Raw genomic sequence first — 27,977 nt, 5'->3', positions numbered from 1 at the left:
TTATTTTTTTCCCTGTGCGTGTACATAACAACACTCGAGTGTGCATATGACTGCTTGTGTGTTACACTCAAAAGCTATTCTTGGTTAGAAAATTGCAAACAGTACACTCACAGCCTCAAAGTGTGAATACAGTATGTAAAGAGGGGTGTTTGTTGGTACCTGTGGGCATTGTTCTTGTCACTTTGTCAGTTGCTAATGCCGGCTTTATAAATTTTGCTAATTGATCCATGAACAATAGCTTTGGCTGTGTTCGTAAATGCGTTGCAATGGCTATAGCAGTTACTTGTGTGTGTCGGAGGAGGAGCAGGCTCCATTGCTACAGCTTTAATCTTAGTCTTATTAGGTCTCTGGTCAATACACCATCTCATCCTGACATTCTAAGGGCTAAATAACTAAAAAAACGGCACCCTCCTTCCTTTCATCACCCCTTCCATTCTTCTCTAATCCCTGGCTTTCCCCCCTGATCTCTGCCGCTGTTTGGTCCCCTCTCCGGTTTACATGCTGACAGCGGTGAACGAATGACAATGAAGTTATTCGAGGAGCAGACGGAATGTTTTCCGCTTCTTTTTAACATTTATGTCTGCGCTGTACAAAGACAGAAAGTGTGTGTCTGACTTTAGTTCCTGTGGCGATGTGGTGCTATGTGGGATTGTTTTGACCAGGCTCGCTTGCATAATTCAAGGAAACTGATGAATTTGTAAGATGCCTTGATTAGATTGCTCTGCTCAGCTAGAATACAGAGCAGAGTCACACTGATGCGTTACGATTTTAGAGGAAATATAAAAGGTAGCTAAATAAAAAGATGGAGTGGAGAGACTTTAATACAGATGGACAAGTTTTGTTTTTCTTTTTTGCTCAGTGAAGGAACTCTATATGGACAGTAATGTATGCAAATATAAAAAGGCTGATTGATCTATGAATGCATTTGCCCATGACAGACAGGCAGATCAAATATACTGCAGAATACAGACGCAGTGGCTGTAAATCAGTTAAGGGATTAAGGGAGTAATTCAGTTACGTCTGAAGCTGGTTTCTTTAGATAGTAACTAATACAGTGCAGTGTAGAATTTCCACAGGAACGATCAAAGTTTGTTAATGTAACACGCATGCTTGCTTTCAGACTGTCTTAGACTCCTGGACATTTAAAAATGTTGATGGTGCATCTTGTTTAGGCAAATCACTTTGGTATCCAGGGATCATACATTATATTCTCCAGCACACTCTGCTTTTAATTTGACTAAACAGACCCTCCTTTCTTTTTCTACACACATTCCATTTCACGTTTGTTTTGTTTCTTTTCATGTATTTGTTTGGGCATGCATTTACTTATACATGTGTGCTTCATGTCCAACTATAGGTTTGACCAGGAAGGCTATGCACTCGACAGCCAATCGCTGACAGAGACCAGGTCAACATTTAGTGGATCAAAGACGAACTGGAAAATGCTGAGTGATGTTAAGAGTGAAAGCATGGGACACGGAGAGAAGGTGCAGTGCACACATACATACATGCAAATACATACATATATTTACACAACAGGGCATACATCTACAAACGAGCTCAACACTAAATGCACTGAGAAAAGAGAGAAAATTGTCTCTTTAAACCTGAAGAACAGGCAGTTGAAACAAAAGCTATTCCATTGGTAAACTCATTCTATTAAAATAAGGATTTGGATTAATTGATCCTTTAGCTATTTCCGCTGTTGGTTTTGGTTGTAGATTGATTTTGGCACTTGATTCAGTGCAGTTTCCATAAAAGGGCTAAATGCATGAATCATTATGTGAACCACAAGCAACTGTGATAGTGATTATTTGACTCAAAATATATTTATATAATTTGTAGATTGGTTTATTTACTTGCATTTGAGTCACACAGCAGGGGATCTGTAGTAGGTCTGATGGAAATTAGACTGCGAGGTATGTGTAACAGCGAAACATAAATCTTGTTATTTGTGTTGCAGTTTTAGTTAGATCTCTGAGCCGGTTCTTTATGAAAACTTTGGTTGGAAGCAGATTGATATGTGAGTCAGAAAATCCTTCTCTCGCTCGGGCAGCTGGCTACTGTTTGAAGGGGAATGAAAGAAACCCTCTGCAGATGATGTAACATCAGCATAACTACAGTAGAACTGAGGTTGATAGGATAAAATATTTTCAGTGTTGTAAGACAAGCACAGTAAACATCAGATTTTGGTGTCAGTCCCAGAGAATCAAGGAGTTAGAGTTTCAGTGTTTTGCACCAAAGTTTGCAGTCACACAGGGACAAATCCATCACGTTGACAGACTATGACATGAAGAGCACAAGTCTTGCATTTTCTCGACTTCCTTCACTTGCTTGCTCTCCCTACCCTTTCTTGTGCTACACATACAGCATAAAATATGTCTGGATCCAGCTTACTCACTGTGAAAAGGCATTTTGGAAAATTAAGAAGATCACAGGGTACAAATTAACAGTGGGGAAGAAAAGAAAAAGAAGTTAAATCTGCTATTTTTGATGTTGCCAAAACACTTCAGATTACTGAATTATATTAGTTATTTTTTGTCATTTATCCTTTTTATTTATTAATGTTCAGTTTTTTTTTTCTTTCTGTAACAGATGTTTTGAAATGTCAAATCTTCCAGAAATTTAGACAAGTGCCTGGGACTGGCCTGGTTGTGGCATCGCAGTCTCTCAAGACCTTTGGTTCATTGTGCCTGGGAATTAGAGTTTAGCCCATCATCTGCTGTGGTTGTGGCGTCCAATCTGTGAGAGGCAGACTTGGCTGCAGAAGTTACATTTTCTGTTTCCCCTTTACCCTCACCCCAACCAGTTGATGCAGATGGCCGCCCTTCCTGAGCTACTGGAGGTCTCTTCCTGTCTAAAGGGAGTTCTTCCTCTCCACTAACGGCAGTATGAATCTTTGGATTTGTTGGGCTTTTTATGTGTAGTTTTTTAGCTTCATTTAAATTTTACGATTACATTTCTTTAACTATTAATATTGTATTTTCCTAATTTTACCAATTTAGCAGGTAGCGTTGTCTTTTGTATAATATGTAGGCTTTTAGCTGTAATATTTACATGACTTGGGTAAATTCCCATGAGAACATTGCAGGATATTAACTAGGGATGTCCTAATTAATCAAATCCATGTCATTCATATTTAGTAACTGCTGATACCTAAAACCATTTGGGTACCTAGTTGGGCCACCAGGTGGAGCCTTTCACTGTCTAATACTGTAATGACCCACAGAGTTGGGTAGTTCTGTGTTGGCAAGGTAGAGAGTGTTGTGGGGGTTCAACTAGTAAAGGGACACCATGACACAGTCTTCTGTGACGCTTAATGAATGCCGACCAGCGCATGTGTTAACTCAAGCCAGGATCATCTAGGAAAACCTCACAGTGGCATGTGAAACAGCTGTGTAACCCAATGTGTCTGTGGTTAAAAATGACATTAGTAGAGGTCAAATGTCCATTCTGCTGAATTTGCATGACAAATTAATCATTTGATAATTCTGTATTTAAAAAGAGAATTATTCAAATTTACAACACAGCAAACATAAACAAAGGATTGGGCTTGGGTTTCTGTGGATGCTGTTTAGTTAAAGAATGCCTTAATTAGCCCAGATCCCACTGTTCGGATCGGAATCGGGACATTGCTTGTCCTAGATTTAATATTTAAAATCAGTTATAGTATTGGCAACACTAATGTTGTTTCTCTGCTGGAACGTCCTTTGGCTCGATGGCTGTTGTTTTAAATATGCTATATGAATAACAGTGACTTAACTTGACTTACATGGTTAGGTCGGCATGAGAAAGGGCTTATAACTCATAACTGCTGACGTTCCACGTTGTCTCTCCATCTCCAGAGTGTGCAGTGAGACTGGAATTTGCTCTTCAGGCTACAAGAAGCGTAGCCAAGGTGTATCTTAGTCCTGTGTTGCCCATACAGCCCTCTAGGGCAGGGGTGTCGAACTCTGGTCCTCGAGGGCCGCAATCCTGCAAGTTTTAGATGTGTCCCTCTTCCAACACACCTGATTGAGGAAGAGGGAAGCATCTAAGACTTGCAGGATTGTGGCCCTCAAGGACCAGGATTCAACACCCCTGCTCTAGGGCATCTCAGGCCTCCCTGGCATGATCCAAAGCAAAAGTGAACCAAAATGGTTGACAACAGTTTAACTGCAAGTGTTGCCAGAACAATGCTTGAAAACATTAAACTGTCTGATGAAGTATGCTGTGTTTTCTGCTGGTGTTTGTCCCTTGAGCCTTTTCTCTTCGAGAGGACACCCACTCAGCAGCGGGGTGTGTGCTCTTTGACACATAGGTGGAGCAGTGGTTAGTAGACATCAGGGTGTACCCGTTCACTGGTGGGCCTGTCCATCATGCCTCTGGGACTGACTGCTGCTCCACATGCACTTCAGCCTGGGGTCACATGATACCCAGTTACCATGGGTTGCCATAGGGCAGCACTGTAGGAGTCTTGGTGGTCAAGAGGCTATGCTCTCGCAGGGGGGGAGGCTCACGCATTCGGCTCCCTTCTTCTCTCCTCAAGGTTAAGGAGCTAGCTAACAGCAGGCACACAAAGCAGAAGTTCTAGCTACTGCTTAGGCAGTTGCACTCTGCATCACACCAGCCCTTTGTTTTCCAACACCGACACACTGTATCTGCACTTCTGTCTGAATGTGGTGATGCCAATACAGCCATTTGAACTGAACTGAAGTGACAATAGGCACACTAAAAACAACCCCTGCTACTAATCATCACAGGGTCATAACGTGTTTGTCACAGAGATTTAAGGCCTCTTATTAAAAACTATCAAAGAGATTTTCTGTAAACAGACATGGATTTAGTGATTTTTTAGACCTGACTGCTCCTCAGTCTCATTTGAATGTAAGCGTTTAGACAAACACAAATCCACAGTCAGTCTTCCATTCATTGTAAACAGAGCAGCTCTAGGCTGTGCCTTGCTATGACTTCATGGATTAGAGTCATGCTTCTCTTGTTTTAGCTGTGGGAGGCAGATAGTGATGCTCACATATTAGCAGTACTGCCGGACGCCACTGGAGAAACAAGCAAGAACTCTCAAATTGAACCATGAGCCATTTTAAGAAGTGTCATTGCACAGAATTATTATGCTTTCAACCAAAAGTAGAGTGCATCTAAGTGGAATGTGCCACTCCTAAACTTTCCATCTAATTAATTAGGTTTATCTGAGACTAGTCTCCCTCATTCCTCGCATTTAATTGGAAGCCACTTATGGGTAGCTTCAAGATCAATGTAGTTTCTAATAAAAATTTCTAATTATGCGTTGGAGGTGGAGGAAGCCTATAGGGCATAACATTACCAGAAGGGAAGTAGCGCGAATGGAAAACGTGGGAGAGTGAGAGACGAGTAGAAAAGCCAGGCAGAGCCACTTAAACTTCATGTCACTTACCAACCTGTGTTGAAGGATGGGAGGGCACAAGACTACAGAAAAAGATAGTAAAAGAAGGAAAGGAAAGGAGGAAAGAGTGTGGTGACTAAGAGGAAGGAGTGACGAGGGGTGTTGAGAAACGGGTGCAGATCGGAAAAGTTGCACAGATGTGGAGAAAGAGTGAAAAAAGTGAGAAATTCTCCTGTTTTTCAGTTTTTTTCTTCTTCCCTTATTCTCTTTGTCTTGTCCCGTTTTCTCTTTTTCTCTTGCTATTCCGTGCACCCCCAACTGTTTCTGTAATTGAAAGGCTTTAAGAAGCTTGTCTATCACATACTCTGAGGCTGCTTTGGTTATAATAATGGAATCCAAATCATTAGTTTATAGTTCCAAGGAACCTAATTTGACATTCTACCTGTTTGCCTCCATGTATGTGCGTGACTCTGGCTCTGTTTGTGTTTCTGTGTGGTTGTAAGTGTGCAAGCCATTTCTAATTAATGTAGCAATGTGTGTGGTGGGGTTTTGGGACAAGCATTAAAGTTGGCATGTGCAGCCATGTCAATTATGTGAAGTAGATTTTCACTTGGTTGCCCTTCCACATACAAATTTTAATTGCATTTAGGTGCCAGAAGGTGACACAGGGATTTGGTGTGATAAGAATGAAAACTATTTTCAGAATGTTGGGTATGTTTTGCGTGTGTGTGTGAGTATCGTTAGGTAAGTCTAAGTGCGTATTTTTTGCGTTTGTGTGTCTGTTTTTGTGTGCAGTGTTAGTCATGCTGCTCTTCTAGGTTCTCATCAGTGTGTTTAAGGTTAAGACTTTGCCCCAAGGCTTCTGTGTACACACTGGAATACAGAGGGAGAGAAAAAGCACAGACGGAGAAGGGGAGAGATGATGACAAATGCTTCGGCATTTATTTAGAGTCATCCAGTTTTGATGGAATCACTATTGTCCGGATCCTGCTGACCCCTAGCTGCACATTGTCTGTAGCATTTTCCAACATCAGAAGCCCTCAACAAGCCCTCCTTAAAAAAAGCATCCTGTTCTTTTCTTCCTGTCACATCCACCCTCCTACCACCTTCCCCACCCATCGCCTTCCCACCTCTCCAGCCTTCCAGCACTCCAATCTGCCCAAGTCTGCAAAATGTGACGAGGCAGGCACGCAGGCGGAAACATGGGAGTGGAGTGTTGAGGGGGAGAGGGCTGTTGCTTACGGGAGAAAATCTCCTAATTAAAAAAACCTTCTTACTAAGTGTTTCGGAAGGGTACTTGCTGTGTGGCGTGGATACTGGGTAGATGGATGGGTGGACAGATTATGAGGCTCTGAGTCAGTGTTAGCTAGCGGGAAAAAAGTGTCAGAGAGCTCTAAGTCTGACTGACAGTATCTGTAGAGGTCGTGGGGACACAGGACAACATCAACCCTCTCACAAGGGATGCGGTGAACACAATGGCCTTTTCACATTCAATTCTCTTACTAAACACTTTACAGAGTGTGTGGGCTGTATAACGAAGGAACAGCATTGCTCAGTCAGTGTGTGTGAATTTGGCCGGCATCCTAGAAAGAGTCTTTGATAGACTCATTTAGGCCAACATTAGTAATGAGTCTGGCCCAGCTCTAGCTTGTAGTTGTTGTTTAGAATGCATTTTAAAGCATTTCATTTTAAATTCTGGCTGTAATTCCAACATCTTGTTTAAGGCCTGTTCTCCTGGTAGAAGAAATACCCTCTGGTGAATCTAGGAAAAAGGCTTTTTCTCTGGTTCCTTACATGTGCATGTATATCACATTTTTCACCGTGTGTTTAAGCGTGTGTATGCCTGCATGCAAGCGCGTACACGTGTGCGCCTCTTCCCAATGAGACACAGTTCATCTGCCGTGTGCATTCTTTATATTTATATTTATGTAAATCGAATGCCGTGCTTCTCCACAGGATGAGAGAATAGCCTTTTCCCCTCAGAATTAGCATTTCTTTCCTTTTTAGCTGTTGATTTTACCAGTGTGAGTTCTGCCGCCTAAGGTGCTAATATCTGTTTAAATTACAGCAACATCGCTGCATTTTAATTTGATTCTGTTTGACTGTGTACACTTTAATTTAAATTCATAACAGAAAGAAGTTTAGCTCATTGTATCTGTATTGCAAATGCACAAGTTTGGGTCTTTGCATATAACCTTGCATAGTAGTCATGTGTATATGTCAGCCTGCTTGTGTGTGCATGTACATTAGCACAGTTTTTGTATTAGAGAGGGAGAGACTCATCTCATGTTGCATCTATTATGCAAAGAATTCTCAAACTCCCTCTGCTCTCTTTTTAAACTGTTCCAAGATTGTTTGGAAGTCAAATAGAGATGTGTAAACAGCATGCATCTACCAGCTGGACTGACTTGTTGGCAACAGTTTTACAGATCCTGCCAAGTTTGATCAGAGTTTATTTTAATTTTATTTAAAATTTCTCTTTTCACCCTAAGCGTCTTATTCTTGTAACTGCTTACACGAGAAGCAGCACTTTTGCTCATCTTCATCTCCCAATATTTTCTCATTTGTTCTTTAGTTTCATGACATTTGAGTTATTTGTTAAAAACGCCAATAATGATATTAGAAGAAAATGCCAAAACAATGCTCGTGCCATTTAAATTAGAGCAAATATCCACCCAAGATAATTCACCCTAAATGTTTCTAACGTTGCTGTGTTTGTCTGTTCAGTGGGGCTCACATCACAGCATTACTATGAACCATTCCTACACATGTTCTGTCCTGATGGTGGCATTATCCAGCTGACAATATCCCATCATCAGTTACGTCATGATCATAAGTTAGTGAGCATTGACTGTATGCTTCCAATTCCGTTTTGGCAGCTTTGAGACCTACCATTGTGGTCATTTTCTTTTGTACCTTAACAGAAAATAGTGACTGTACTCTAGACTAGTGATTACTCACTGTGTTCTTACGGCCTGTGCCACCTGCCGTCTTTTTCATCTCCCAAATTCTTGCGTCCTACATTACAGACGCTTTGATGAGATATCTTGTTCCGATCCATTCATCATACACCTTTAAGATTACTGCTTGTGAAAAGTTTAGAACAGACTTTGCAAAGCCCAGACTTCCTCTCCCGACACACACAAACGTGCGTTTTTAAAGTCTGTAAAACTGCACCTGTTTAAATCCTGTTAATTTGATGGCATGTACAGATGGAAGGAGTTGATCCAATTTTTCTCTGCAGGGAGAGAATTTCTTTTTTTTGATCATCCAGGCTCAAAATTAGACAAAGACGGTACATATTGAATCTCTGTTTACTTTCAATTGGAAAACGCGTATTAAAATGTGCCAGGTTCTAGGTGGATGTGCTCAGTAGAAAATAACAGATTGTTGTAATGTAAACTGTAAAGAGGCTCTGTCTTTAAAAGTACTCTAATGGAACTTTTCAAGCTTATGGGTCCACAGTTATTTGTTGCGAGTGTATGAGTGGAGTAGTCATACTTGCATCTGGCAGCGTTACAGCTGTGTGCAAACACTTGGGCACCCCTGGGCAAATTACATGTTTGTTGATTTTTGAAGTGAAAAGAAGTAAATGGAGCCCCTGCAGCAAACAGACAATAAAATATGAGCCGTTCTTAAAATGATAATGGCAATGCACTCTGTCTTCTTATTTTATGAATTTAAAAATGTGAAACAATTAAACACTAATTGTGGCATCATTGTCCTGTTGTAGAAGCAGGCCTCTTTGTACGCTCAGTTTCTGGATACGCCGCATGAAGTGGAATCCTTTCTTCCCTCTATCTGCACAGTCTTTCCATGACCACTGGCTACCACTTAACCCCAAAGCAGAATGATTCCACACCTGCACAGTTGGCAAGGTGTTCTTTTTAGATGTTCAATTTATTTTGTTATGAGGCCACAGGTAAGGTTTCCTCCTGATGGCTCGTTCGTGTGGACCATATTTGTGCGTCAACACTGCAGAGAGAAACAGTGGACCACCGTGCCTGTCTTGGCTAATCCTTTCTGCAGCTGTTTTGCAGTAATATGGGGATCCAATGTGTTCTTTGTAGGTATCAGTTAGTTTCATTTTCAGATCCTTAGCTGTTCAGAGGAGTCTGTATTAGTTGAGTGTTACCATAACATTTGAAAAAGCGGTGAATAGTATGCACAAAGTAGCTGCTTTATGTCAGTAACATGATGTCAGGTAGAATTCTTTATGTAGTATACTTTTTCCACATTGAAAATGCAACTGCAGACATCTTGGTAACACAGATTTTTTTTTTCCAAGCCTAAGACTCCAAAAAAGAATCTGATGGGATGTTCTGAAATTTTAATGAAACAAGGCAACTATAAGGCAGTCACAAGGACAGCTCCAGCTATTTTCATGTCTTAGCATCTGTCAACACTACAAGCAACCAATAACACATTAAAGGAGAAAGCTGCCAGTTAAACATGGAAGCCAGATGATCCGTAACACTGGTACTATTACCCTGTCATGAGTTCCTTCCTCCTGTGGCGCCTGTCCTGTATTCTGTCAATTTAACACATTTTTAGTAACTTGAATTATGCGTTTGAAGGCCAGTATTAATTAACTGGTGAATCAGTGCTACATTGTCTCTGCTCTCAGCTCCAGCTGAAGTCGTCTCACTGTTACAGTTGAGTTTAATGTGCTGCTAGAATTTCACATTACGTTTGATGCACTGAAACATGTCGGGTCAGGATTTGAGTCAGGTGGTGTGACATTAGAACAAACTGCCACCTTCATGTTCGCTACTCAGGAGGGTAAAAAATAAAATATACAAATGCGCTACAAACCTTTTCCATAATTAAATTTCAGTTTTTTGTTTGGTTTAAAAGATTTTTCAAGTATGTAACTTCATTTGCAGGTTAGATGACTCTGCAGCACAATATTTGTAAGAGGGCAGCACCTGAAAATTAACTGCAGCCTTCAAATTGCAGCAGTTTGATGTGATTTGTAGCTTTATTGATTAAGCTTTGTCCCCATAATTAGATTTCCTCTCTCTCTCTTTTCAGGCGGACTATTTTAGCTGCGTAGCAACAGTGGTGTACATCCGTAAGGAGAATTGTCTGTACCAGGCCTGTCCATCTGCAGACTGCTACAAGAAGGTCATCGACCAACATAATGGACTGTACCGCTGCGAAAAGTGTAACAGAGACTTCCCCAACTATAAATACAGACTCTTACTTTCTGTAAGTGCAAAGTGCATTCATTACTCATCAGTGATTTCTGTCACATATGCTGTGATCAGAAATGTCTGTGATCACATGTACAAACATTCATATATATAATATGTATATATAATGACATATAAATCATCTCTTGCCCCTTCATCATCTTTGTATGTCTGACTCTCAGGTCAACTTAGCAGACTTCGGGGATAACCAGTGGGTGACATGCTTCCAGGAGACAGCTGAGGTCCTGTTAGGCCACAGTGCAGAAACACTGGGACAACTCAAAGACACCGTGAGACACACACACACACACACACACACACACACACACATGCATATGCTACCACACACAGTTCTTCTTTAAGTTGTTTGTTTACATCTGACACGAAAATTGCACTTGCAGTTTTGCCAGGAGGTCTAACTGTAACAGACGATTTCCTGTAAACCGCTCTTCCCTGAATTTGTGTTTACGTGTGTGTGCGTGTGTTTGTGTTCCAAAGGATGAAGACGCATTCGATGAAGTCTTCCAGAAAGTCAACTTCACAACTCACATCTTTAAAAACAGAGTCAAGCTGGAGACATACAACGTAAGTCGCAAGAAACGGGAGCACAATACAGTTTAAATGAATGCAATGCAATTTATTTCTCCTGGAGTGAAAGAGCAGCATATAATGGTACACAATGGTGCTCATCATTGTCCTGCAAGCATTTCTTTCAGTGATCTTGCAGGAATATTCAGCCCTGATAGGCTGGTGCATGTCTGTCAGAAACAGCTGTTCTTATCGCTGTACTGAACAAATACACCAGCAGGCATTTTATTTCTCCCATGCACCAATAATGGTTCAGGAAAATAGGCTTTCAGAATTACCAGGCTTGCACACAAGTAGCATTGTTGTAAAAACAGAAAATGTTCTCATTTAGGGTCAATTTCACAATCAACCAAAAAATAAGAACCAGCTACAATACATTGATCTGAGCTCTGTGTGTGTGAGAGAGAGCAGTTTCTTTCATATGACTGTTCCCACATTTCAGTTGTGAAATGTTAGTATTTAGTGTTTGTCAATCACACAGCCACAAAAGTGAAGTATCTCTCACTTCCCTGAGCATATTTTCCAGTTACGCATGAAGCTATGATAATAGTTACAAACGTGGCATGAAAACTTGCAGTTTTAAAAGCTTTAGTAGATAAAGTACTTATTACAGATGGAGTTAGTAGGGATACCTTTCAAATTGTCGGTAATAAAAAGGTGCTCAAGGAGATTGCATGATTAAAAAAATAAAAATAAAAAAACTAACAGTGAACTCCACTGCGACAAAGTGAACAGTCACCATCCCCTGGTGTTAATACGTAATACATTGTGATGTGTTGTTTTAATTTATGAGATGCATTCCATCTATGAATGTGTAAAGCCTGAGTCACCATGACTTATTATCTTCCACCAAACTGAGGTCCCAAACATGTAAAGCCACAAAGCAAGATATGCGAACGCAGTGTAATCACAATACTCTGTCAGTCACACAACATGAATCCAAACCCATTTCAATTAGTATCAGAGTGACAAGGGAGTTGTTATATAGCCAGTGCACTTTGGATAACAGAAAACAAATACAGCTGTGCATTCATTTCTCTTAATTAGGCACTAATTAGCATTTAGCTATTGTCTGTCTAAGCCTAATTAGCTTAATTATTCAGAGGCTAATTTGCTACTGGGGGCACATACCGAGAGTCTGAGTGGAATGATTGAGATGTAGGATGAGCTCTGAACAGTCTGTGTCCTGACCTCAAGAAAACCTACAAGAAACGCTGTGCAGAGTTCATCAGACATTCTTCATGATCTGGAAAATAATGTTGAACATTTTCTATGTGGAATTGCACAAATACTGCTTTTTAGTCTCTCTACACAGAAATGAACATTTCCTGCAGCTGCACTTTAGTTTAACATACAGTGACGTTTATTGCAGTGAAGAGGGATCTTCACACATGAAGTGGAATGAGCCTGACTGACTGTTTACAGTAAATGTCAGCATACCACTGCTACTTACCATCCAGGAGGAAAAAAAGCCCAAAGCACCACTGGCACATGCTGGAGGCTGCAATTTTGATTACATAGCACAATACAGAAGTGTTGGCCAGAACAAACAGCACTCTGATGATTTTGCTTTTATTACAGTCTTACCAGTGGTAGAGCTCAAAATCCAATCCTCTGGGCTGCATTACAGGAAGAGTCATGGTCATTCAAAACAAATACTTGATCACCTTGGGAGCATGGATGTGTGTAAATCATTCTCTTAGGACCATGATTATCCACAGCAAATTTCATGGCAGTCTGGGCTCAAATTTGAGACACAGAAACCAACAGTCATCACAGTCCAGAAGTCTTGCAAAAAATGGAAATGAGATACAGAAAACATGATAAAGTGTTGTAGCCACAGTTTAAATCTATTGTGCAGCTTTACCACATTTATAACACCCTGAACATTAGTGCAGGTTAGGAGTATGACCTGCTTGTGACCTGATTATACTAAATTAGTTTACCATGAATACATTTCATAGCAAAGTGCGATAAAGTCTTGTCATTGAAGCCTGCAGTTGGCAGTACCTGCCTGTGTTTGAAGAAGGAGTGACATAGCTGTATGAATTCAATTTAGTGTTGCTGTTGTTAATGAATTTAACAGTATTGAATATAAATTACTTGCATGTAACACTTCATACAGAAAAAAGCTCACCTGCTAATCACACTTCAAAGCCATTACTGTGCCTACGTAAAGGGGAGCAGAGCTGCAAAACGGGTGCAAAATGAAATGTTCAGGCACTGATGTTGAAACCACCAACACACCAAAACCAAATTATAACTGAGAGTTTCCTTTTGAAATGAATTATCAATGATCAATTTTTAGGAACTGTAGAAAGTGGCAAGAGTTGTTCGAAAACCAAATGGAAACAATGTCGAACTAATCATTTCAGTACTCCACCAAGTAGAGATAATGATCACAGAACAGATACATGTTCTACACAATGTTTATCACTGTGATTACAATTTACTTTCAGTGGCTGTTAGTCAGAGTTTACCGTGTTTTTCAAAGCATGTGGTTCAAAAAGACAAACACAGAAGCCAGAGTCTGTGATTCACTTTTCTGTTATGTCTTTCTGCCTCAGCCTCAGTTCTTTCCCACAGACTTGGGAGTGTGACACAAGACAGAGAGATCAGACATTTACCAAAGTGTTTTTTTTTTTTTTTTAAAATAAAAATAGAACAATGTAATGACATGTCAGAGCTTAACAAGATTAATGAAGTTACACAATTTGTGCTTTGCCATTTTTCTTAACAAGGACACAGAAAGAACAACTGTGCATAGCATCATATTTTAAAGTTGCTCTAAGAACTCTTCTTGCTTACAAACTCAAGTTTGTCTTATTTTAGGGCAAAGCAGAGATGACAAACTATCAGGTTTTAGACTTAACAAGCACAACCCACTCAAATCCCCAAAAGTTTTTCTGTCATCAGCTATAAATATTAAACCACACAGGCCTGCAGCTGTGTGTTACCCATTTGGTGATTTCAGTGGTCAGTCATTCTTCCTATTTGTAAGTGTTGGACTGGGTTATGAAAGATTTATTTTCTACTGTCTTACTGATATTGTGACTCAAGAGATATGACTTCATAGATTACCAGAAGTAAATTCATGTTACAGCAAAACAAGAACCAGTTTTTTAAAAAGTAGGATGGTAGGAACAGATAAATAACTTATTAAAATAAACAAATGCAGCAAAATAAGAAATAATATACTGTAAGTTTATTGTCCAAATAACTGTGAAAGTATGTATATGTGGGAGAAATGTCTAGTAATGTCTCTCTACTGGCCTTGTTGAGCACAAGGGTCCTACTAAAGTTGGTATGTTTGTGGTTTATGTAGACTGCAAAACTAATTATTATTATTTGTTTAATATTAAATATAACTTTAATTAATATATAGGAATTTTATGTCAAGGTCTTAAATAGAGTATTCATTTCTATATGTCTCTACCAGATTAGAAAATATAAGATTGATGTAGACTAATGAATTGAAACATTATGACCACGTGCCTAAAAATGCAGTTGATTCTTCGCATGCCACCAAAACAGCTCCAACCTGCCAAGGCATGAACTCAGCAACAACACCTGAACTGGTGCTGCAGATCAGAACAAGATTTTTTTAAGACTTTTAAGTTGCTTAGACTTCTTGTTCTGGTACATCCATCAGATGTGCGACTAAGTAGGGGTCTGAGAAATTTGGATGCAACCTTTGGACACCTTGAGTGCCAGTAACAGTGCATGCTGCGTGGCATGGCAGAAAGAGGTCATTGTCATCAGGAAATCAGTGCCGTTAGCATGAGTCTGGTCTGCAACAGTGTTTAATTATGAACGTGTCGATCTGAAATCTATGTGAATGCCTGGATGAAAGATTTCTTGACTGAACATTGCCCAGAGCATCACAGTCTTCAACATCAACTTGTTGCCTTCTCACAGTGCCTCCTGGTGTCATCATTTCCCCAGGGAAGCTACACATATATACCCAACCGTCCATGTAATAGAAAAGAAAACAGTACCCATCAGATCAGCGACCGCCTTCCTTTTCTCTAAGGTCTCTCTCATTGTAGATGCTTTTGACGGTGCAGAGGGTTACAATTGGCACTTTGACTGGTCTGTGGCTCCAGCAGGTGTGTTGTGACACATTCCTCATTTAACAATGTTGTGTCAAAAGGTACACAGGAGCCCCCTAGTTATTTCCGACCAGAGAAAGTATTCTTCATGTCCTTTGTGCATTGATGAGCCTTTGGTGCCCAAGTGTTTGCTACCCGTTTGTAGTCTGTCCCTCCACGAACCAGCAGGTACTCATCACTCCTGATCAGGAGCCCTCCACCGGCCTTGTTATTTCAGAGATGCTGTCACCCAGTCATCTGACCTTAATGATTTGGCCCTTGTCAAAGTTGCTCAGGTTTTCCCTATTGCCTGTACCTGCCACATCCAGCACATTAAGTATGAGAACCAGCTCCTCACCTAGTGTCCAATATATTTCGGACCACGACATATGCTTTGTTATGAGATAATCAACGCTGTTGGCTTCATCAGCTAGTGGTCATAAAGTTTGGCTCATTGGGTTTCAGATGGCTGTCTGCTGTTGGTTTATGAACGACTGTTTTTAAAACTCGAGTTTGACATTTTGGCCGTCGTCATCTTTCAACAGCAGATGGTGACAGTGACTTAAAACCTGAAACACTACTAACACCTTTGCAACTGCTTTATTGTCGATTTTACTGTTAATCAGAATATGATTTACAAAATGAACATCATGCTCTACTGAAGGAGACTTAAAAGTAGCGATTGAGACCTTAAACTCATTAGGAATTAGTTTACTGATGCAGTAAATTAACAATGAAGTAGGGGTATTTTCTTATAATATTCTATACAGTTGGACTTGTTTTGTAACCAGAGTCATCGCCTACAGTTGGTTATTAGAAGGCATGCAGCTTCTAGTCAGTTCTATATAGTCTACAGTCATCAGCATATAAGTAGGATACAATGAATGTTGACTGTTATAGAAAAGACAGAGATGCAGTATTTGTTTAAATGTGTAGATGACATTAGTGTTGCATATGTACACATGAAAAGTGACACATGGTTGTGTATGTGTGATTAAAAATAGAAAATTTAGGGGAGAACATCAAGCTCCCTGCCTCCCTTTCTGTCCTCTACACATCAGGCTTATCCTGACGTAAAGTAGACTTGATTGTCATGTTGTCAGTTTCAGAAAATTACAGAAATCATCCAAGTGGGGGTCCCTCAGTTCATATTTATTAGAACGATGTAGAGGGGGGTTTCAGGTGCAGTTTAACCTTTTGTGAACCGAACTGTTCAGACTGACACCATACAGGTGTTGTCGTAGTCTGTACAGGCTTTAGAGGCTGAAAAGTTTTAACATTTGATGCAAACAGATATATATTCTTCCACACAGGATGCGGCTGTTATATATATTAAGGCAACAACACAAATATTTTATTTAAAAAGATTTCCTTCGATACTTCCTATGGCCTAATGAGCCCCACTGAAGTTATCTTCGAATGCACAAAGTACAATCAGCACAGCAATGACAGCTGCTGAAATGTTTATTTATTATCAGCTTTATGCTTAAAACAGTTAAACAAGTGTGCAGGATGTATATAAGAGTTTAATCCCACTGACAAAATAAATCAAAATGTACATTTAAATAAAATATTTTCTTCATTGCCTGTCATCAGGGTGGAGCTCTACAAAGGTAGGAGTACATGCAGTGGATCAGAAACTCTCCTACAGATGTTGTTGAATAGTTTTCAGATGATGGATTGTATTTATAGAGGACAGATGAGTGCAGTTTTCACCTAATTATCTAATTTACATTTGTATAAAAGACAATTAAAGGAAAGTGTATCTCATTTCATACTATTGTTGTCACCAAAATTCTTACTTTGATACAATACCTGCCTAAGTATATCAATAATAATATCACAGCAACAACTTAGAACCTCAAGAAAAGTAATGGAATAATAATTGACAGAACGTGGAACTTAAAAATGTGTTGTATTTTCATTCACTAACAACTGAAGATGTTTTTACATGTCAGCGAGTGAATCATTTTACCACACTGCATTCAAAAATGTTCAACCAGAACTGTAGGAACTCTTCAGATCTGCTCTTTACACAAATCCTCTCCACACTTTCACATCTCTCCATTTTCACATGTAACATTGCGCCTTGTAAAAGGATGAACCTTTGCAGAGATGAGTACGAGCAGTACGTTGCACATTTTAATCACCAACTTTCACGCTTTCTGCAGGAATTCAGTTCGTTTATAGCTGTTTTTGCTGATCTGCTTACACATGAAAGTCAGATTTTTTTTTGTAGCTTGCAAGTTAGTAATGGTCGGGTGTGAACACTGCGTTTACATATCAAAAAGTGTTTGTGACATTGGTACGCTTAGCTAAAAGGATACAACCAAACTAAGCATTTATCATTGAGTGTAATTGCCTCGTCAACCTTCCATGGTGGAGAAAGTTTGCCTAAACTGCAATATTCAGAGGATGTTCGGAGGACGGAGGGCCACAGATGCATTACATGATATCAAATGAAGAACATTCTCAAACCAATATTCTGATAATATTTTCCAGATGTTGTCAAGTCCTCTGATGACAGAACATCTTTTATAAAATATTCCTGTATTATGGCATGTTCAAAAAGATTTTGCCTGCAATGTTCTGCAGATGTTCCTCAGTTAACACATTGTAGAACATTCTTTTATAAAATGTTACCTTGTGTTACATGATCACAAGAGGATGATGTTCTTACTGCAACATTCAGGAAACGTTCTAAGCATATTATTGCACGATGGTCTAACAATTTCTTTAGAGAATGTTATCCTACCTTTAAAGTTAACATTCTGTGAAATAAATAAATAAATAAATAAAAACTTTGTAAAAGTGTCTAAGAACATTTTTCCAAAAAAAAAAAAAAAAGCCTAACTGAGTGTTAAGCTTTGTTCTTTTGTGCATTTACTTTGTGGAGAATCTGTGCACATTGGGCAAATTACCATAGTGCAACAGCGAGGCCAATTACAGGAATGGCAGCTTCTGTTAAAACACTGTCATCCTTTAAGTAATAAAATGTGAAATTGTATCGTTTTTAAAGGCAGATTATTGCAGTACTTTTCTCATATTGGTGTACTGTGCAACACTATTTCCTGCCCCTGGCTTAGATGCAATAATTATGTCCAAGTCTTGGTCAGTCTCTGGATCTATTCCAGGCTGGTTGGTTATTTGTCTTACAGTCAATCCGTGCATTATTAACATATGAAGCGGTATAAATAGATGTGTGTGCACCTGTTGTCTGCAGAAGGCCTCAGTCGTGCGAGTGCATGTCTCTGCGCTCATGTCTGAGTACATCTGTCTGTGTGAAGTGAATGGATTGATTTTGTCTCATGGAATGCATTAGTGTCAGAGAGGCCCTGCTTTTCTTGCAATATGTTAAGAGACAGGCCATTGAGAGCCAAGTACACACTTAACATAGTCATGTTACATCATCAACAAACCGCACTCTTAGCTGTCTTTATCAACATCACATTCAGGTCTTTTGGCCGTCCCTCAGTGTGTTCAAAAAAGGTTTGAGAAGATTCATGTGTGGCTGAATTTCACTGCTCGTATAGATGGAGCGCACAGAAACATTTCAAAGAGCTGCCATTCAAAGCCTGATGAATGTGATCATTTACATAATTAGTATGATATATTCCCAGTAGGTTTCTTGGCGTATTTATTACCTCTTTCTTTAGTGTGTTTCTAACAAATGATGGAGTGCACATTAACAAAGACACAGAACAAATCTCTACAGTATTCTTCAATATTGAGACACGGACATTAAAAACCCCAAATGTGAAATTTATGGAGGCACTTGAAAAATAGTCGAGGAATCAGCAAAGTCTTTAGGAAACATTATCTTGGAACTAAGATGTGTTTGTACAAATTGTTGTGGCAATCTGTCTTGGAGATTTCTTTATGGATAGGCGACAGCTAAAACTGTTTAAAGACTACTAAAGACAGCAGGATTCATCTTTTGGGAACCATTAATGTCAGATCTGTACAACATATTGGGGCAATATTGCCCAGTAGTTCTTGAGATATTTCAAAATGATGGATTGATGTGTTCAGACATCCTCAGAGCCCTGCCACTAGTTTATCTAAAGTCTAAAGGTATGTTTGTGAATTTATCAAATTCTCATTCACATCCAGGCCATCTCTTTACAGTATTATTTACAGCTTCATTATTCTAATTTCTCTCCAGTGGCTCTCAGTTTTATGCCATTTTATTGTTCAGTTACAGTACAGCATCTCATTAATTCTCTTTGAGGTTGTGGCCTCAGTAAGAGGTGTGTACCAGCTCGTTGTCTGTTGCGTCGCTGAACGTGTGTGTCTGCTTGTTTTTTCCAGTGCCCTGTTGTGAAGTTGTGTTGTTTATTTCTTCAGGGAAGAACCCCACTTCACCCCACCATCTGAAATTGAGTTGGAGAACGGTGGTGAATGTTAGGCCACTGAGTAATTGTTTTCTCCAGATGTGATTGGAATATTAGTCAACGCACATTAAATTAGCAAACCGCCTTTCTCACAGTTCCCCGTCATTTGGAAGACCATTATTTTTAAATAGTTGTCACCTTTCGTCAAGTGGAACCTCCGTCTTGACGGCCCCCCGTATCGTTTAATTTGCCTGCAATCCTCAGGTAGATGCAAACTGAAAATACTAATGGAGGTGTGGAATCACATATGATAATGGGCAAATGTTAAATCCTTGATGATGGTTATGCTCGCTGAATTGCTAATTGATTAATGAATGGTCTTTGGATTAATCCTTCTAAGAGTGACTGTGATTATAATGGAAATGAGTTTCTGAGTGCATGTCTTCATCAGAGAATGTCTTCATTATTTGATGGTATATAAGGTGAAACGTACGTCACGGACGGCGGCTCTTTCTACGGATTGTTGAGACTAGATGGCTCTGAATTGTGAGCAATTCTTATAACTCCATCCATCCATTTTCTATACACCGCTTAATCCTCACTAGGGTCACGGGGGGGCTGGAGTCTATCCCAGCTGACTCAGGGTGAAGGCAGGAGACACCCTGGACAGGTCACCAGTCTATCACAGGGCCACACTTAGAGACAGACAACCAAGCACACTCACATTCACACCTACAGACAATTTAGAATCACCAGTTAACCTCAACATGTTTTTGGATTGTGTGGGAGGAAGCCGGAGAGCCTGGAGAGAACCCACGCTGCACGCGGAGAACATGGAGACTCCACGCAGAAAGATCCCAAGTGTCCTCACATTGACGCAAACCGGCGACCTCGAAAGGCAACAGTGCTTCCAGCTGTGCCACCTTTTAGCCCAATTCTTGTGTCTATATATATATATATATATATACATTATTGTTTTCCATGTGACATTGGCTTTGTATTTTCATCTTGAAAATTCAAACAGAAATGTTTAATAAGTCGAATTGGAGCCCATGTTTTTATCACTGCTTATCTTATTCATTGAATAGAAAAGCACTGACTGAACTAAACATCCTGCTTTTGTTCACTTCTAGAGACTGAAAATGTCACCTTCCACAGTCTGTCCCCCACACAAATTGTATTAATCAGAGAGGTATTTTCAGTTCTTGATTGGACACCAACTTTGAACCCAAATAGGGTCAATTCCAAATTATGTTCCATCTATTTAGGTTGCTTGTAGATTATCTAAGCTTTGCCACAAGCTCTGATCATAATAAGGGATGATCAGTGTTTTGTCTTTATTTGGAGCTTATTTATGTCAGGCTGTCCTCCAGTAGGTGTTTCACTGTTAAAATCTTCATGATCTTTATGTCCAGTGGTATCTGTTGAGGTTCCCAAAGTAGATACTGTGATGAAAAGCAACGGGTCCTTCAAGATTTCTTCATTTCATTCTACATTTATCGTGCGTTTCAATCTGAAATGTTCTTTTACAAAAATAACCTGATTTCCATTTACTACACTTGTTACATTCTCAACCAAATCAATGCAGAAGAACTAAGAGATGCAGACCAAAACCAGTTTGATAAATACCATGTTATTTTTGCAGTTCTGCTTGAGCTAATAACACGATGGCTCACGCTCACCAGATAAACTGATATTGAACTGTACAGTGAGACTTGGCTTCCGGCTTTCAAACCAGATTAGAGCTGTTTTGGGGAGATGGTGGCTGTCGTATGTAGAAACAACACACAGGAGGGATTTGTTTGTGTTTTGCTTTTTCCAGCTAGTAGTGGACAGATTGTTCAAAACTGCCACAAGAAGCTGTCTTTTTACCATTAGAGATTACAGATTACAGATTTTATACCGGTTTAGCGACAATGCTCACCTGTGACTATCGGTTTTGGAAGGTTGATTTATTTGGAGCCCAACTGATCCATCGATATTTGCCAATCAGATTGTATCAGTGTTTTACTTGTCTGATATGTGCTGATGTGAAAAAAGTTTTTTTTGTTGTTTTTTTAAATTCTCAGCACAGTCTGCAGCACATGCAGCAGAGCACACATCACTGCAGAGCAAACAATGGTACGGAGTCACACAGTGTTGTTAACAGTTGTTCACTAGCTTGTAAAATGCATTACTAGAAAGTTACTAAACATTGATGTCATCCTTTCCCCTTTTCAATACAGCGCTGACATACTTTGTAGAAATATAAAGAGTATTGGCTGATATTTCAAAATCAGTATCTTTAACTCTGATCCAAAAACTCAGTATCAGTTGAGCTCAGAAAATGTGTCCTGATGTATGCTAATTGCAGAGGTTAGATTTGTCTGTTTATCAGATGTTGCTGCACCTAACTCAAGATTTTTCTTTCCTCCTCAGGATGAGAGTCGAGTGAAGGTAACTGTGCTGGAAGTCCTACCGATCGACCACAGGGAATACAGCAGGCGACTGCTCAGTAACATCCACAAATTGACTAGCTAAACTCGGTCCCAGTCATCAAAAAGGCTTCCTGGTAATTAAACATGTCTTCGATTGGTCTGCGACTGGTCTGTGACTGGTGTTCGACTTTTACCACCTGCGAGATAAAAGCGTATCTGACTGAGGCAGCAGAGGGGCGGCCAGTGATTCATCTGAATTAATGGCAGCCAAACAAAAGACTGATATTTAGTTGTTCACTTCCTTCAACAGGCCCACTGTGAAATTACTGGAAGCATTATGAAAATGACTTTTACCTTTTAATTTAATGTCATTTTGGCATTTTAAAGAGGTTCGACTGTTCGTTAACAGAACTGTGTTTTAGACGTGCTTACATTTTCATGTCTCACGTGCCACATACAAACTAAAATGGGTGTTTTTACTTTCTTTAGAAAAAATGAGTCATGTCTTTGGTTTAAAATGTGTGTTGATGATGCTCAGTGTTAGTTGCATAAGACGTAGATGAGTCACGTATTTATTTTTTGTTTCATTTTTTAAATGAAGGCGTGGCAAAAGTGCGTGGGAGACACACATCTTTAGGGTGTATTCACAATGTCTTCTGCTTGTTCAAATGACACTAAAACGTAAGTTTAATTTTGCTTTCTGGGCTTCTAAAAAATTTCAAACAAAAAAATTATTAAAAGGACATTAAGATAAAAGCAGCGTCTTTGTCTGTATCACTATTATATTTAACAAGGTGTGTAAAGGTCCAGGAATATTGAATTTGGTTTCCTCAAAAAAAAGCAGATTGAAAAAATGTTTTTGCACCTGACTGTTAGGATACCTTGCACACCTATGAAGTGTTGAGAAAGTTAGATGGCAAGTTTTGTTACTGTATACTTTTCTTCAGTGACTCAGCTCTACAGAACTCCTTGGAGCACATGGCTTATTAATCCATGCACGCTGATTTTTACATAAGATGTTTTTTAAGGTTTTTTTTTACCTCTCGTCCCCTGGAGGGCCGCGATTGTGTGTGCAGACAAAGCGACACTTTTTATGGAGTTTTCATTCATCATGAGACTTGTAGCAAACACTGTCACTCCTGCTAGGGGCTCAGAAGCTCATTGTCTCATGAAGGACATTTTTAGCAAAATCTAAATGAACTTACAGGAATTAATTATTTTTCATTTGTTCATCCATCCAGCCATTTCCTGCTGCTTATCCTGCTCATCGCCGGCGTTCTATTGTATCTTCATATTTTGACTGATATGAACACAAGTACTAAATTGCATCCTGTGTGGTGTGAAAGCGTTTTATTTTTTTTTGAATAATGCAGCAACCCTGTTAAAAAAAGAGCACACACATTTTACTGATAAATCAAGTATTTCACAGCTCTTAGATGTACCATGCACAGCTGGTTTACAACTGGTAAGTCACCGAAATTAAATGTGTCCATCAACGCTGCAAACTACTTGTTCGCTGCGAGTATATATATTCAGACACTCCTGAAATGCACTCCTGAAAGCAGGCGCAGTGCTTCAGTGGCGTGTCTTCACTAAGGTGTGGCTCAAGGGCATGACACTGATTTATGTTGGCAGCAAGCTGCCAGCTCTCCCGACTCTGAGCGCCATCAGTACCATCTCCTGCCTGCTGTCTGCCTGCCACGCTGTGTGTGGAGGTTTGGGAAACTAAACACGCACATGCTGATCTTTTTATCCCAGTGTCACCGTTCTCTCAACTTATTCCATTATCTCTTTCTGTCTTTTTTTTCATTTGCTCAGAGTGTTCTGAGGCTGTAGTCCCTAATCATCACTTTGTAAAGACAACAAAATCTGACTTAATGCATTTCATGTCGTGGCTTAACATTTACTAATATTAGCAGCATTTTAGAGTTAAAGTGTAAAAGAAATTAAGTGAAAGATTAACGGTTTCTCTACATTCGTGTGTCACTTTTTGATGCTCTAATGTAAATAGTGCCACGCAGTTCAAACCACTTACATCTAAAGTGATGGTTTTTTCTTTTCTTTTTTTTTGGATTCACTCTAAAAATCTTGGCAGGTTAACTCTCAAATCAGGATTTTTTTTATTTATTTATTTTTTTAATTTGCTAGCATAAGTTGGTGCAGTGAGTGTAACTCTCTGTTCTGCTCAGCAAATCTTAAAGGGACTCCACCAGATCAGAAAGTCATTTCCAACTTAAAGCCTTGCTGGTGATTGAGACTTAAGATGGAGACGTGTCAGTCTGCAGCACTCGCCAGCCCCGAGGCATTGTGGGACGGAGGAGGACACAGCGAAGAGATTAGGAGAAATTCTTTTTTTTTTCTTTTTTTTTTTCTTTTTTTTTTTATTATTATCCTTCGAGAACTTTATCTGAATGTGACGTGCGAGGAAGCAGTAGTGAAGTGAATTGCTGGTAAGGTTGGCATATCTTCTTTCTGGGAATGTGGGAGCTTCAGTCTGGTGAATATGCAGTTTGTCTCTATCTGCAGAATGTGTGTGAGGCTACAAGGACGGTAAATGGAAATGAGCTGCGGTTATCACTGAGGTCGTAGCCCTGATCACAGTCCTATCTTAAAACACACTGTGGCTCAGTCAAGTCCGCCTGCGTGTGTGTGGTGACAGGTTCAAGGCAAGAGAATGACGTTTCCCAGAACCAGTAAATGCAGCATCGATGTAGCTTCTGACACATGTTGGCCTCGGGTTTGACGCTGGAATGACGCCGATTATTGAGGTGTTGTTTCAATGCAGCATTTGCTTAAAATCCAAAAGATGTAGTTGTTAATGTCGTCACTGGGATTTTTAATTTGAAGTCTCGCTTTTAGTCTGTGGCCCCATTTACACTTGTCACTTCAAGTGTGAGTCTGATGCACTTGAAGCTGTTAAGTTCACGCCAAGGATAAAGAGAAATAATCCCCTACTTCTGTTGCTTAGCTATTCAGTTCAGTTTTAATTTTATTTGCCATCTCGAGACACTCTGCACGGTCAGGTCAGGACAGTGTTACAGAGAGAAACCCAACAATTACCCCTTTGAGCAGGCACTTGGCGACAACAGCGAGGGAAAAAAAACTTCCTTTTCACCGGGAAGAAACCTCAAACTGAACCAGACTCAGGGTGGGCGGCTGTCTGCCTCGAAGGTGAGAGGAGAGCAATGGGGGGGAGACTGGGGGAGATGGGAGAAAGTCAGGAATGAATAAACGTAGCAGAGTGGATGTGCAGCCTGTTTTAGTGACAATGATAATACAGATACTTATAGGTATAATAATAATAGTAATAATAGCACTATCAACAATAATAATAATGATAAACACTGAGCAAGTTCATGGGGCAGCAGCCCCAGAGTGAGTGATACCTGCAGAGGGAGGAACAGCAAACTGAATAAATCATATTTAGAAGAAAAAAAAAACAGGCTCGACAAAAGCTCAGTGTGCCGTCTGGTCGATCAGATGCATGTTCAAACGCTCAAGGTGCCCTTTGCTGCCACTTTAAAAAGACGGGGAGAATGACAGCAGTAACGTCAGCTGCTGTGGTCACAGGATCGGCCAGTGTCGAGGCTGCTTCCACAGACTGCTCACTGACTTTGTTACACTCAGGAGGAGTTAAGGTTAAGTGCGCTAGATGCATTTACACCTTTCTAACATCTGGCTGGATCCACCCAGGGCAGCGGTTTGAAAGGCATTTCCAGCTGTGCTGTTCGTTAGCTATCTGACCTCGTCGCTAATGGTGGGTTTTTAGCGCTTTTTCACTGCAAACAGCTGCTTGTGGCTGGAAGGTGAAGGAAGCTGCAGACTGGAGTGATAATCACATTGTCATTTGGTTTTAAATGTGAATTTTAGCTGCTGAAGAAAGATAAAACTTATGTACCAGAAAAAAAAAAAGTCAAAATCAATAATGTAGACAGTTAAAGTCCCTCTTCAGTCATTGACTAAACCCCACTAAAATGATCTCTGTGTATCAGTTATACATCAAGATATTTTTTTCTATAAAGGATAATCCTTTCATGCCTTCAAATGGCTCAGATGTAACTGTAGACCATTACTTTTGCTAGAATGTGCAGTTTTATGAAGTCTCCACCTCTTTTTCCACTCATGACTCCTCACACCCTGCAGATGGAGCACACTGGCTCACCTGCTCACACACTGTAGAACTAACCTAAACCACAATAATTCAGACATACATGTTTGAACAGGAAACTGATTGTGAGGAAGAATATTGATTGAGACAGCCCCAGTCTGCAAGTTGACAGGATTGTTTCCTTCAGTTTTTAAATAATGAAGCCCCAGAAGTCTGAATCCGTGTTTTTGAGACTTGCAGTTTCAAAGTGGAAATGCTCAGCCATGGCAATGACTGCTTATTTTGCTCATGATGTGCCCTCTAGCAAATAAAAAAACACTATACAGACATGTCAACAAGGTAAAAACAAAACAAAACAAACAAAAAAACAACAACTTGGTTTTCACTGGGGGGAATCTTTCGTTTTTACACAATGGACTGAACATGAAAGATAGATGTAGCTTCTGTGATGTCACCCATTCATTTTTGGACAATTTAAACCTTGAGTTTTACATTTTTGCCCATCTCCATCATGGATTTTTTTTAAAGCAAAATGTACTAAACCAGTGATAGATCTGACTGAGAACCTGAGCACACTATACATATATACTGTAGTCACACATTATAAATGGAAACATATTGTGCAAAAATGAACACTTAAGAGGCTTTGAAACTAGTGGTTGATACCATAAACTTTTTACAAAATTGTTTTCTGAGCTAACAAATCAAATAAGAATTTGGGTCATTTTCTCAGACTTCAATACATTCCAACATCTTTTAAAACTCAGTTTCATTCCAAAATTGTCACATACGGCTGCTTCGTCAGAATGACTTGGCACCATTTTTTAACAAACAGGGTTTCATATACAAAGTGTGTCAGAAAAGTTCCAGGACTGGTGTCACAAAAGATGTATTTCAAACCCAAACTACAAACTACCAGTTTTCCCCTTCAGACAATCAACCAGCACGTCTACAAAGAAATCCTGCAGCATTTGCTTTGTTCAGTGTGCGAGAAGAAGCGAGAGTTGTGGCAGGACAAGTCGTGGCTGCTTCACCATGACAATGCGCCTGCTCACAGTGCCCTGAACATTTGTAAGGTCCTGGCTGAGAAGATCATCGCCATGCTGGTCAACCTCCCTGCTCACCCTACCTGGCTGTAATTTTTTCCTCTACCCCAAGCTCAAGGGGGTCATCAAGGGGACTCGTTTTGAAGACGTGGATGACATCAAGATGGCTGTGATGATGGAGCTGCAGAGGATCCGCGGAAGAATCCTTCCAGGAGTGCATGGCGGTGTGGCAGAGAAGGCTGGGGAAGTATATGAAATATATCTTTTGTGACACCAGTCCTGGAACTTTTCTGACACACCTCATCCCTATAACACTACCTTTAGAAGTCAATGCAATCAGTTAACATTAAAATGTGCTCTGCTGGTTCATCACTGTCACTCCCTTTCAGATAAAGAGAAGTTTCTTATAATATGTGACACATGTTTTGAAAGGGTGTATTTCAATCCAAACCATGAACTTCAACTTATCCAGGTAGTTTTGGTGCCCAAACTTAACCAAGAAAACAAGACTTAAGTCACAAAATAAAATGTAAGCTGGAAAACTTCTAGACATCTCCCGATGGCATCAACTTTAAAGATCACTTTGGACACCAGTAGCTTTAACAAAACAATATTTGACGTCCTGGGAAAAAGAATGGGTTGGCTTTGTGCAGATGCATCGCCCCCTCATGACCAATAGAAAGAACGCAGGTTTAAGCAACTTTGGCTTCACTTTTCAGACCTGGAGGCTACTATGATCTTTTATGCCGAGTCTATCCTTGAAACTGAAAATCTAAAAGTTTGAATTGAGCAATTGGTAGTGAGAACCTAAAGGCCGTAGTGGGAAAGAGTGACACTAC

At 39.9% G+C, this 27,977-nt stretch overlaps 1 protein-coding gene across 1 annotated transcript in view; it reads left to right on the top strand.

The window, feature by feature from the left end:
• The window catches only part of LOC103354079 (replication protein A 70 kDa DNA-binding subunit-like), a 47,270-nt gene extending 24,530 nt beyond the window's left edge, over positions 1–22,740 (top strand). Inside the window, exons 14-18 of the mRNA XM_008277333.1 lie at positions 1,358–1,487; positions 10,394–10,570; positions 10,737–10,844; positions 11,053–11,139; positions 21,986–22,740. Coding sequence (XP_008275555.1) covers positions 1,358–1,487; positions 10,394–10,570; positions 10,737–10,844; positions 11,053–11,139; positions 21,986–22,087 — 604 coding nt within the window. The 3' untranslated portion in view covers positions 22,088–22,740. The remainder of the gene's footprint in view (positions 1–1,357; positions 1,488–10,393; positions 10,571–10,736; positions 10,845–11,052; positions 11,140–21,985) is intronic.
• The last annotated feature ends 5,237 nt before the right edge of the window (positions 22,741–27,977 follow it).

Source organism: Stegastes partitus, unplaced genomic scaffold (assembly GCF_000690725.1).
Source record: "Stegastes partitus isolate 25-593 unplaced genomic scaffold, Stegastes_partitus-1.0.2 Scaffold96, whole genome shotgun sequence".
NCBI lineage: Eukaryota > Metazoa > Chordata > Actinopteri > Pomacentridae > Stegastes > Stegastes partitus.
Note: the sequence above shows the minus strand (reverse complement) of the source record. Positions and strands in the feature narration are given on the sequence as shown.